Source organism: Taeniopygia guttata, chromosome 21, assembly GCF_048771995.1.
Source record: "Taeniopygia guttata chromosome 21, bTaeGut7.mat, whole genome shotgun sequence".
NCBI classification, from domain to species: Eukaryota; Metazoa; Chordata; class Aves; order Passeriformes; family Estrildidae; genus Taeniopygia; species Taeniopygia guttata.
The window spans coordinates 2,570,915-2,582,645 of NC_133046.1; the positions used below are offsets into that span (position 1 = coordinate 2,570,915).

At 48.3% G+C, this 11,731-nt stretch overlaps 1 protein-coding gene and 1 long non-coding RNA gene across 2 annotated transcripts; one reads left to right on the forward strand and one right to left on the reverse strand.

Annotated features, from left to right (window-relative positions):
- Positions 1 to 6,289: 6,289 nt before the first annotated feature.
- LOC140680417 (uncharacterized) lies at positions 6,290 to 7,031 on the reverse strand. Its single transcript, XR_012051688.1, has 2 exons — positions 6,892 to 7,031; positions 6,290 to 6,611 (listed from the first exon to the last, which is right to left on the reverse strand). It is a non-coding gene; the product is annotated as an uncharacterized lncRNA (long non-coding RNA).
- On the forward strand, positions 6,891 to 8,570 carry LOC100226434 (transcription factor HES-5-like). The gene is made up of 3 exons (XM_002196712.7): positions 6,891 to 7,023; positions 7,170 to 7,350; positions 7,479 to 8,570. The coding sequence occupies exons 1-3, from the start codon at positions 6,961 to 6,963 to the stop codon at positions 7,718 to 7,720; spliced, it is 486 nt and encodes a 161-aa protein (XP_002196748.3). The 5' UTR covers positions 6,891 to 6,960; the 3' UTR covers positions 7,721 to 8,570.
- The last annotated feature ends 3,161 nt before the right edge of the window (positions 8,571 to 11,731 follow it).

Sequence of the window (11,731 nt, forward strand, 5' to 3'; positions counted from 1 at the left end):
ACCCTAATCCTGCCTATCATGCTCTACTCAGGGTCTCTCAGTTACATGACATCTACACAGAAAATTGTATAAAAATGGTTTGGCTGGAAGGCAATATATAAAGAAATAACTGTGTAAAACTTGCTATTCAGGACTGGCTTCTGTTCCCACAGAGAGCTCTGCATGTGAACCGATGGAGTGGGAGTCGAGGGAAATCTGCCTCTTCCAGGGGAAAAGGTTATGTTGTTATTAGAATTGTTGTATGAAATATTCCATTAAATGTCATTAACATGGCATTATCCTGCCTCCTTGAGACATCAGAACCCACTCAAAAAGGGGTCTTAATACTGTAAAGTACATTCTTCACAGATTTAACCTCTTTTAATTAGTTTTTCTTCAGATCCAGAATGTTTAATATACTGCCATTCCCAGGTGCCTGAGTGAAGGAGAGTGGACTTTGATCATTAAGAAACATGTGAGACAACTTGATCTGCATTTTTAGGGTTGTTAGAGGCAAAAGCAGTTTCTATAGCTGCTTGTGTGGTGACCCCCAAGTAGTCATGCCCCAATGACATAGTCCTGCTACAGTGTGTATCACAAATAATTAAAAATTAAGGAGAATTTATTATTTTTTCTGCCCAGCTGAAATTCCCACAAGTCACCTCTCGGCATATTCAAGAGTGCACAAGAGGGATTTATTATTTCCTGGTATATTGACTCTGAAAGGTCTGGGGATTACAGCTGCTTTGCACATGAATAGCTGGAGTGTGTTGTACAAAAGGCATGGTCTGTGGGATAATGGGGTTGGATGTGGGAAAGCGCTGACCCTGGGGGAGAGCAGGCTGGTGCCTGATGGCAGGAATCAATTATGGCTCAAAGGAACACATTGCCCTGGGAGCAGGCTTGGCGGGAGCCACCATGTTTAGTGTTTACCACCCTCCTCCTTCCAAACCCGGATAAAACATCCACGGGATGGATCCTGTCCTTCTGCTCCTTCCCGGGTGCTGAGTTACCGGGGATATTGGAAATGATGCTTGTCCCCATCTCTGGGATGGGGCTGAGGGATCTCCCACGTGCTGCCAGCTGGGTTTGAGGTTTCTTCCAAGCGCCCTGGATAGTGCTGAGTTTGCTGGGAGCACCCTGAAAGTCCTCTGGAGCTCCCCATCAGTCACCTCCCCTGCCCTGTCAGAGGAGGGAACAGCCTGTCACTGCCAATGCCATGAGGGCAGCAAACAGAAGCTGCTGGGCTCATGCACTTCTGTCATGGTTTGGTTTTGGGTGGGTTTTTTGGGAGATGGTGGCATCCAGCTCTTACAATGTGCTCTGCACCTCTGAGGATCTGGCAGTGCTGTCAACCTTTCAAATATCAAAATTTGGGCTCTGAGGAACCAAGAAATAGGTTGAACATCAGAGAGGTTTAACAAAAACAATTTGATGTTTCCCGTAAAAATAAAAGCATTTTGATGGATTTTTTTTTTGTTTGTTTTTACTGAGCACTTGGACTTTGGATTGATAGAATTAATTTTCTCTCTTTATAGAATTATGAGGCTTGGATGTGAAGTCCTGCTGAAGGCCCTGAGTATTATGGGTCTCCTGATAGAAGTCACAAGACTCAGCAAACAGTGCTGCCAAGCTTTTGGCAGGGAGCAGGTATCCTGCAGAGAGGATATTTCAGCAGAGCAGGCTGGGAATAGGGAATGTGGCTCCTGAAGTCTGGCCCCAGCAACCACTTACTGTCACTAACGAGAGGGGAATGGTGTGTCCCTGCCAGACAGGAGGGCAGGATCCTGACAGGAGCAGCAATTAATCCCATCTGCATGGGGCAGATATTTAATCACTCAGAAGCTCAGTGTCCCCTGAGCCTCCTTTGATTTTCCCTGCCTTGGGAACAAGTCTAAAACCTGAAGCTGACTCCCTCTTATGCCCCAGTGGATTGCTCCCCTTCCCTTGAGCTCAGCCCGAGTTTTGAGGTGAATTTTGGGATGAGTTTTGGGGTGTAAGCTCACACTGGAACCCATTTTCTTGTGCTTGGCAGCCGTCAGTCATCAGCTGCAGAGCACAATGGAGACGTGTCCAGGGAAAGTGTCCCAGGGCTCCAGTGAGGTTTGGGTTTTGGAGACATCCTTGCCACGCTCAGCTGGCAGCAGAATGAAGAGAGGGTGTCTGATAAAAGCAAGAAGGGTTTCCAGGAGGTGGATAACCTGGTCCTGAGCCAGGCAAAGGACTGGCAGAGGGGTACACACAAGAGCTGCCAGGCCCTGGGTAGAGCTGGGTGCCCTCATCTCTATCCACAGGGCAGGGCACGTTGTCAGATTTCCTCATATTCCCTCAGGAATCCGTGTAATACAGGGCACAGCGCATCCCCTCCCTGAGGAGCTCCAGTCCCAGGATACCACACCTGCTGGGAAGCACTGAGCAGAACTCCATGGTGCTGACAGACAGACTTGTCCAGGACTAAGCACAGCTGCAGGTCTGCAAGGGTATGAATAAGCAAATGAAAACTTGGTTTACTTTCTGGAGAGATGGAGTTATTTTCTGTTGAAAACAACAATAAGTATTTCCTGATTGAGGAATTGAATTTATCTTCCTTTCCAGCTGTTTCGTAGGCTTAGAAAAAATATACTAAATAACATTTTCAAACTCCACTGCTGCACTTGAGGGCAAAGGAGAACTTTGCTATCTGCTTATCTGGGTGGTGCATGGCTGTGAGTGTGGTCCAGCCTGGAAATCCAAGTCTTCCTACAAGCAAGGGAGCTGGCCTCATTCAGAGATGCCAAAGCTAATTAAAACAAAAGTGGGTGCTGAGCATTTTTGGAAACCAGATGTCTCAAACAACCTCTTAGCCATAGAAGCCTGCGACCTGTAGGATGTTTGAAATCTTAAAATCTTGGTTTTCTCCTCTCAGCCTCATTTTCCCGCCTTTGTAAAACACTGCTAATAATACATCCTCACCCACGGAGGAGGTCGCTGAGAATTCATTAGCTGGTATTTGTAAAGCACTTTGAAAATGCAAAGCCAGTGCATTATTCCTACTCTTCTGGATGCTTTCCATGTTATTAAAATCAGGATTTCAGAAAGGCTTATCTGGGATCAAAACAGCATCCCAAACTTGAAAGGAAGCAAGACTGTTAAACCATCAACTGTCGCCTCCCCCTCCAGCCAGATGTTAAGCCCTAAAGAACTGAAGTGGCACAAGGAATTACTTTCCCAAGTTCCCCCAGCTGGGCTGACAGGCCTTGATCAATGGTTTTCTCCACGGTGAGGGCTATGCAGATGGTCTGCCCAGAGCAAGGTTTCTGTGGAGTACAAAGGGAAGTCAAACACCATTTCTAATTCAGCTTGTAGCATGGCACACTTCCTTTATCCTGCGCCTGAATGCCCTGAATGGGAGAGCGGTGTGGGAAACTGGAGGGAACTCCACACTCACCACGGCTGTGGGGCTCTGAGACACCCCTGTCCTCAAACCACATCTGCCTTGTGACAGGCAGGGGGGAAAGGAGTGACAGATCGAAAAATCAGATTATAAAACCTGCATGGAGGGAAAGTAAACCATGAGGGAAAAGGAAGAAAAAAAAGGGAAGGAAGCTGTGCAGGCCGACAGGAATTGCCCCAGCCAAGCAGCAGGACAGGGAAGGACAGGGAGGAAATGTGGGGAATGGTTAGGAGGAAAAGCAGGGCAGGGCTGGGAGGAAATGACCGGGAAAGGAATTGCAGAGCACAGTCTTGCTCATCCACCAGCCAGGCCACAGCCAATTGTCCCACTGGAGGTGGCAGAGGTGGGTCAGATTGTGCTGAGAATTCTGAGCCACATCCCCTGTTTGCCTCTTTAACTCCCCAGTCTGTTTAATACCTCCCAGCAGCCACTCCTGTGGACCATGATGGCATTGTGAGAGTTTTGTATGACCCATGTGGAGCTGAGAAAACTCAATCAGGTTTTACACCAGCAATACCAGACAGAGAAAAGAAATAAGAAACAACAAATCTGAATCTCGTTTTGGTATTTGGCAGGAGAAAATTCAAATTTTCATTAGGTTTTGCTAAATCAAGAGGTAAGCATGGAGGTAATTTGTATTTACAAGTTTACAGACATCAGGAAATAGCTCCAGAGGCATGAAATCTGCAGAGCAAATCTTGGAGTCCAAATTCCCTGTTGGCCTCAGTGCAGGTCCCAGTAAGGCCTTTGGGATTGGACACATTTTATTTTCCACCTCAGAATGCTCTGCAGGACTCAGCAGCAACTGAGTATTTTATCCCACATTTTGCTGTCTTTTCTGTTCCCAGTTCATCTCTGCCCCTGCTCCCCTTTCTGAATGACTTACTGCTGTGGAAGTTTACGTACTCCAGAGTTTCCCACACCATTCCTTAACTATATTCCCTCCTGTCACAAAGGAAGTGTGCCCAACTACAAACCACATTAGCAACGGTGCTTGGCTCTGCTTTGTGTTCAGTGGGAAACCCCGCTCCCAAAAGGCCATCTGGGCAGCATGGACTGAGAGGGAAGCAGTGGGAGCAGGGAGCATCTCTCCAGACTTGGAAAAGCAGCAGCATCCTTAAGGCTTTCTAAAGAGTTAACATCTGGCAGGGATTCTGGGGCAAGGCTGTTGTTGATGCCCTGTTTCAAACATCCAGATTTCTGTTCAGCAGCATGTGTGTTTGGAGCAGGAAATGTGTAATCCCAAATTCATTCCTCTTAGTGTGAAGTCCACAGACTCTGCAAGCTTTATAGTAGGGAGAAAGTTTTGTTGCCACTTCCTTTAAGATTTCCAGAGCATCTAGTTTGTATTATTGAGCATCTAATTTGAATAACTCTTCCAACTCGGTCAGTAATTGGCTAATTTTTCCCCTTGGAGCTTGTGTAACCAAAGAGAAAATAAAAAGCTGTTTTAAATACATGTTTTTGTTTCCAATTCTTTAAAATTTGTGTGTGACAGAGCCTCAATGGGTTTCTCACCCAGGGGAGATTTTGCTATGTTCACCTCCCAGTAATACATGTAATATTGCAATTCTTATCACACCCAGTTTAAGTATGTAGGGCTTCCAGTCTCTCCAGCAAAAGTGCAATGCCACAGAAGATTATTTTGTATTCAGCCTCCTCAGGTGCAGGCTCTGGGTCAGTTTGGATGCTGGTGGAGAGGAAATTCTGAGCACTGACCCCTTGACTCTACCAGTGCACAACCACTCCCAAGAGCAAGGAGGGTAAAGTTGACATGACTGTTCCCATGGAATTAATGTAGTTTTCATCTGGGTGCTGACTGGAGAATCAGAGAAAAGCAGCAAGAGGGAAAGAGCAATTGTCTCTAGCAGAACTGCCCTGCCCATCACAAGTCTGGCACTTTTCTTCTTCGTGTGCTCAATTAACGAGCTGGAGAAACGAGTCCCAACTCCGGAGTTTCTGTTTCAGGGAATGTCCCCGAGAGGGACACACAGAGGGCAAGATTGGTTTCAGAGGTGGCATTACATGGGCTCAGAGATAATCCACAGGCTTTGAGGAAAACATGTGAAACGGTGTCACAGAAGCTTTCCCACAACTTGACATAAAAGACCCGGAGCTCAACAGCTGCTGCTCTGTGCTGAGAGAAGGGAGCCCATTCAGGGCAGCACAATAGGGATGGAAAAGCAGAGCCTGGAAGAGGTCATTGAAGCCTTACCTGGTGCACCAATAATGAGCTGCAGAGTGAGAGAGAAATGTGTCCCTGTGCTCTGGGTGTGTGTGTCCACCTCAAAGGCCCTCTGTGACCACACACACACATTAGTGTAAAGGTGAACACACCTACACATATATTGGTATGAATACAACTGGTATTTACTTGCTACAGTAAGAGCTCCACAAACATAAGCCCTGACATTACTTGATGGATAAATTGCTGGCAGATCTGGTTCAAGTTTTCCAGCAGGAATCCCTGGCTGTGTTTTTATCAGACTGTCAGTTCTCCAAGCTGCAGGCGTCGCCTGAGCACAGGCTGTGCATCAAACATAGCAACTGGCCTGGGGAGAATAATGAGGAATCAGGAATTTGATTTCTGATAAGTTTATGAGGATATAAATCTCTTCTGCACCCTGTTTTCCTTTGTTTATAGACCAAATTAAAATAATTAGAGCAAATGTGTTTTGGGGAGGAAGAAAGAGGCAACATGTGACACTGAATGATCCTGAAACAATCCCAAGACCCTTCTCCACAAATCTTGCAGGTATTTGGAAACAGAAACATAAAGTGCTTATGACTTGCCTCGAGAGTTTTCTAAAGGGCTGCAAAAGATTCTGAGGGAATGGAACAAGGATCAAACTAGAAAATATTTTCAATAATTGTGCATACTTAAAATTAAATGCTTTTATTTGCAGCGAGTCAAAGCGGGAAAGCCGTTTTCTGCTTCCCATGGGCAAAGCTGGTGACTCTGGTGCCAGAGTCGCCTGTGGGAGAACCACAGGTGGCTCACTGTGGGAAGCAGGTTAGCGGATTTGAGGAATTTCTGGTCTCCAGGAGCTGCTGGCGTGTTGCGTGTGCCTTGTGGCTGCTGCAGCGTGTGCCTGGGCGCGCTGCCGGGAGCAGCATCGGTGCCATGGGCAGTGACCTCCTCCTGCCTCCTTCCTCCTCCTCCTCCTCCGCTTGTGAACCCCGCGCTGCCCCTGGAATGCTATTGATCCGCGGCATTAGTCAGCAGCCTTTCCCGTCGGAGGGCAGCTCTTTCCCAGCTCCTGACACTAACTCTGCTCGCAGCCTTTCAGGGAGCACACAGTCCCCACCTGCTCGCCGGGAGAAGGTCATTATCCGCGGCTATTCACCGCCACTGGAGCATGCAAGAATAGCCGCTTCTCCCATTGTGCTGCCCGCGGCCAGGATTGGCTGCCGAGTGTGGGAAACGCCACCGAACCACAGACCCACACACTCGCCCCGAGCTCGGACAGCATAAATACCGGCTACAGGCAGCTTCCAGCAACACTTTTCTCCTGGATTCCACTCCAAGACATCTCTGCTCAGGACAGATGGCTCCCAGCGCCGTTTTCTTGGAGCCCGACAACCTGCTGACACCAAAGGAGAAGAACAAAGTAAGTGCGGGCACAGCAGAGCAGTTTTCACCAGCTGAGACCTCGCCTCGCTCTGTTGAGGAGCAGTGGTGGGCAACAAACAGCCCTGCGGAGTGTCAGGGAGAGGATCCTTTAATAACAGCTCTCTTTTCCTTTGCTTTTTACAGCTGAGGAAGCCGGTGGTGGAGAAAATGCGCCGGGACCGGATTAACAGCAGCATCGAGCAGCTGAAACTGCTCCTGGAGAAGGAGTTCCAGAGGCACCAGCCCAACTCCAAGCTGGAGAAAGCTGACATCCTGGAGATGACTGTCAGCTACCTGAAGCAGCAGAGCCAGCTGCAGATGAAGAGTAAGTATTGAGTTTTCTTTCAGTCTCCATTTTATCGCAAATCTGTAACTGTTGTATGAATCTCGAGCCGTGGATAGCTGTTCTAAACTATTCTTTCTTCCCTCTCCCTCTTTTCTTCCTTTTTCTAGCTGCAGGATCCTTCCATAAAAGCTCCCAGTTTGACTTCAGAGAGGGTTATTCCAGGTGTTTGCAAGAAGCTTTCTATTTCCTCTCTCTCCACAAAGTCCGAACTGAAACACAGACCAAACTTTTAAGTCACTTCCAGAAGAGCCAGTCAGCAGCTCCAGAGGTCTCCTTCTCCCCTGGGAACGCCACTGCCCTGAAACAAGTTTCTCCAAAGGACAGCAGCCCTCTCTGGAGGCCCTGGTAGTTGGGGGAGTCCTCACTGCACAGACCTGTGACAGTCCAGAGGAAGGATCTGACTGCATCTGATAGTCCAGCTCTGATCCTCTCTCCTGTAGGGGATTTTATTTCCCCCTGTATTTTATTTATGTATGTCAGAATGCCATGCTTTTGACTTTTTTGGGATCCTCTGGCAAAAGCTGAGGTGTTCTGTTTAGTGTTGAAGCCATGTAGGCACTGGTGCAGTGCTGCCCAGGCAGGGGCAACGTCTTCAGAATGAAGGAGGGTGTTTGTAAATGTTACAGTTGTGATGGACAGGAATTGCTGTAGGAGAATTTCTCTAATATTCCCAGTAAGAGCCATCAGCTTTGCTCTGGCTTGACTGACAACTCTTGGCTCAGTCACTCTGGAGGATAAATGTATTCCCTTTGGTTCATGCACACTTGGTTAAAGTAATTTCTCTCTGTTTGCTTATCAGTTGTGCAGCATCAAAATGGGTTTCGTTTTGTTTTGGATTTCTCCCCCATGACCCTTTCATAGTCCTGTATATACAATGTGAGGGATGACCAGGAGTTAGGAAACTATGTGGAATATTTCTACTATTTGATGCTTTTTTCAATTTAGAAAAAGAGTATGTTATTGCTTTATGTTAAAGAAAAGTAGTAGGTAACAGGCTTGATTTGTCAATGTTATACATTTTGGGTGTAAGCTATGCTTTTTTAGCATTTTCATTATAATAATGATTTTTATCTGTATTGAGTGGTTGAATTCCTGGTGGATGGTGTTTCTCCCAGTGTTGGGACTGCCCTATGGCTCACCTGCATACTGTGTATGCGTCTCTGTGTGTGTAGAGAGCAATAAAATGCATTTGTGTGCAACTTCTGTGTGGGTCTCTCCATCTGAAGGATGTGCAGCCCTGAGAAAGGTTAACGTAGTTCTGAAGAAATGGGTTTTTTGTAAAACTCAAGGAACTCCCATTCACGTTTACTCTGTATATTCTTGCGAATCCCAACATGTGAGTCACCCCAAACCTCAAGGAGTGCTCCTGTCACACAGATTCCAGCAGAATCCTACTGAGCATTTCCTCAGTCACTGCCCCTCCTGTCCCAAAACCCCTCACCTAAGAAGCAATGTCCTGCACCTGCCCAGAACCTGGGTCCTATTTACACACCGTCTGTTCACAAACTTAGTCCACTAAGCCTAGTTTTGAGGGGTGGGTTTGTGCTAGATTGAGAGGGATTTTTACCAGGATTTGATGACTTGATTTGCCAGGCTTTAAGGTGTGGGTTTGTGCCAGGTTTGGAGGGGTTGGCTTGCTGGGATTCGAGGGGTTTGTCAGGTTTTGAGGGGGTTGCCACAATTTAAGGGTTTTGTCAGGCTTTGAGGGGTTTGCCGTAATTTGAGGGTTTTGTCAGGCTTTGAAGAGTTTTTCAGGTTTTGAGGGGTTTGACAGTTTGAGAGTTCATCATGCTTTGAAGGATTTTGTCAGGTTTTGAGGGGTTTGACACAATTTGAGAGGTTTGTCACAATTTGAGGGGTTTGTCAGGCTTTGAGGGGCTGCTTTGGCACAATTTGAGGTATTTTACTGACTTTGGGAATAGCTCTCTCCCTGCCAAAGCCTTCCCCGCTCTGGCCCGGCCGGGAGGGTGGGAAGCACTGAGGGAATCCGAGCTGCACTGCCCGGCGGCTTCAATCCCCTTCCCATCCCCTTTCCTTCCCATCCCCTTCCTCCATGCCTTCTTTCGCTTTCTCTTTGGTGTCCTGCGGGGACACCATGAGGATGGCGAGTGGGGAGACCAGGGACTGTGAGGGAACTGCCTCAAGGGCCGTGAGGGACCCGCCTCGGTGGCCATGAGGGAACCGCTTCAGGGGCCGTGAGGGACCCGCCTCGGTGGCCATGAGGGCAGCGCTTCAGGGGCCATAAGTGACCCACCTTGGTGGCCATGAGGGAACTGCTTCAGGGGCCATGAGGGACCCACCTCGGTGGCCATGAGGGAACCGCTTCAGGGGCCATGAGGGAAGCGCTTCAGGGGCCACAAGGGACCCACCTTGGTGGCCATGAGGGGACTGCTTCAGGGGCCATAAGGGACCCACCTTGGTGGCCATGAGGGACCCACCTTGGTGGCCATGAGGGACCCGCCTCGGTGGCCATGAGGGAACCGCTTCAGGGGCCATAAGGGACTCACCTTGGTGGCCATGAGGGAGCTGCTTCAGGGGCCATGAGGGACCCACCTCGGTGGCCGTGAGGGACCCGCCTCGGTGGCCATGAGGGAACTACTTCAGGGGCTGTGAGAGTCCTGCCTCGGTGGCCATGAGTGACCTGCTTTGGTGGCCATGAGGGAGCTGCCTCTGTGGTCATGAGGGACCTGCCTCGGTGGTCATGAGGGACCGCCTCAGTGGCTGTGAGGGTCCCGCCTCACGGACCACGGGGAAACAACCTCAGGTGCCATGAGGGGAAACCACCTCAGGGGCCATGAGGAGCTGGTCTCAGGGACCCGGTTCTTGCGCTGTAACCCGGTCCTTGTGTTGCCTCAGGGTCCTCGCCCTGGTGTCGGTCATGCCATTGGAGCGCTGGCTGTGCCCTGCAGGCACCGAGTGTGATGTGGCCAAGGACACTTTTTGCTTTTTCCCTGTGTGAAAGGGAGAAGTGTGGAGCTGCTGCCTGAGGTGAAGGGTGTCTGAAGGAAACACTGAGTCGCAAAGAATCTGCTGAAGTGCCCTTAGCCAGAGGCGCAGAGAGAAATCCTGTGTGCTTCTCCCTTCTAGGCGCAAAACCCAAGGACAACATGTGTGAAATTTGTCCTCTTGGCATCTCCACCACAGTCTGCATGTCTGAGACCTGCACCCCACTGCCCAGGGGAGCAGCTCAGATTCCTTTTGGGTGAATGAGGCTGCTGGGTCTGCAGTGTCTTCCAAACAGCAGCATCCTCTTCCCAGTAAGGCTCCAAGTGTGGAATCCTTTACTCTTGGGAACAGCTAAACTCCTCTCTTTATAAGCTCATTGACATTACAGATTTAGCCTTCAGCTTCTCATCCAAACTTGTCACTGCATAGGAGGCTCTTGGGGTGGCTCCAGCAGAGCTGGATCTGGAGCCATGGAGAGCAGCACACTCCTGGTACCTGGGTTTCAGGTGACACATCCCTTACTCAAGTAGTAAGGGACACATCCACTCTAGGAGTGGAACAGCTGACAATTTGCTTCTGAGGAGAATAATTTTGCACTTACAAGCATTAAATCCCCCTCACTGCTTGTTGGTGGGACTGTTTCCTTTCCATTGCAGCAGTGCAGGACTAACAGATATCTCTCTTTTTGGGTAATACATTAAAATCTGGTTTGAGAGTGACCCAACATTGGTTCTTGCTCTTAAGAGAGAAGTAGAAGCCTGGCTGTTAGAGTGGAAAGAGTAGGATTTGCTGATAAAAGCTGATAAAAGCTGTCTGTTCATACTCTGTGTTTTCCTTTGACATGTCATAAAGCACGAACAGCACAGGGAGGTTTTGATGTTAACGAGGAGAAAGGGGATCAAACAACTGCTCCTGTGCAGGAAGTTGGTGCCGACCCCAAAGAAACCAGGCCTGAATTGGACATTGTTCGAACTGTGACACACAATGGGGATGGTTAAAAAACCCATCACAACCACCCTTTTTTTTTTTTTTTTTTTTTTTTTTTTTTTTTGTTTCCCTAAATCATCATGAAGAGAAAGGCAGCTTGAAAATGAAAAGGAGGGTTTGCAAAGGAGTTAATGAAATAGCCCAGTGGCATCTTGTGAATCATCAAAGTCTGTGATAGCTGAGTGATCAAGGCACTGGGAGTGTCACCAGGGGCTGGAAACTCTTCTTTTTTACATCCCCTTCAGGAGCAGTGGGCTGTGTGGAATGCCTGGACTTTTCTTCTTCCCCCATGGACAGTTGACACTTGGCATGCATTAATTATTCTGCTGCTGCTTGTTGGTGGGAAAAAAATGTCTTTTTTTCCCCCCCATTTTAAACATTCTGCATAATACACAATGTGGTTTCCAAATGCATTTTTGTACCGATT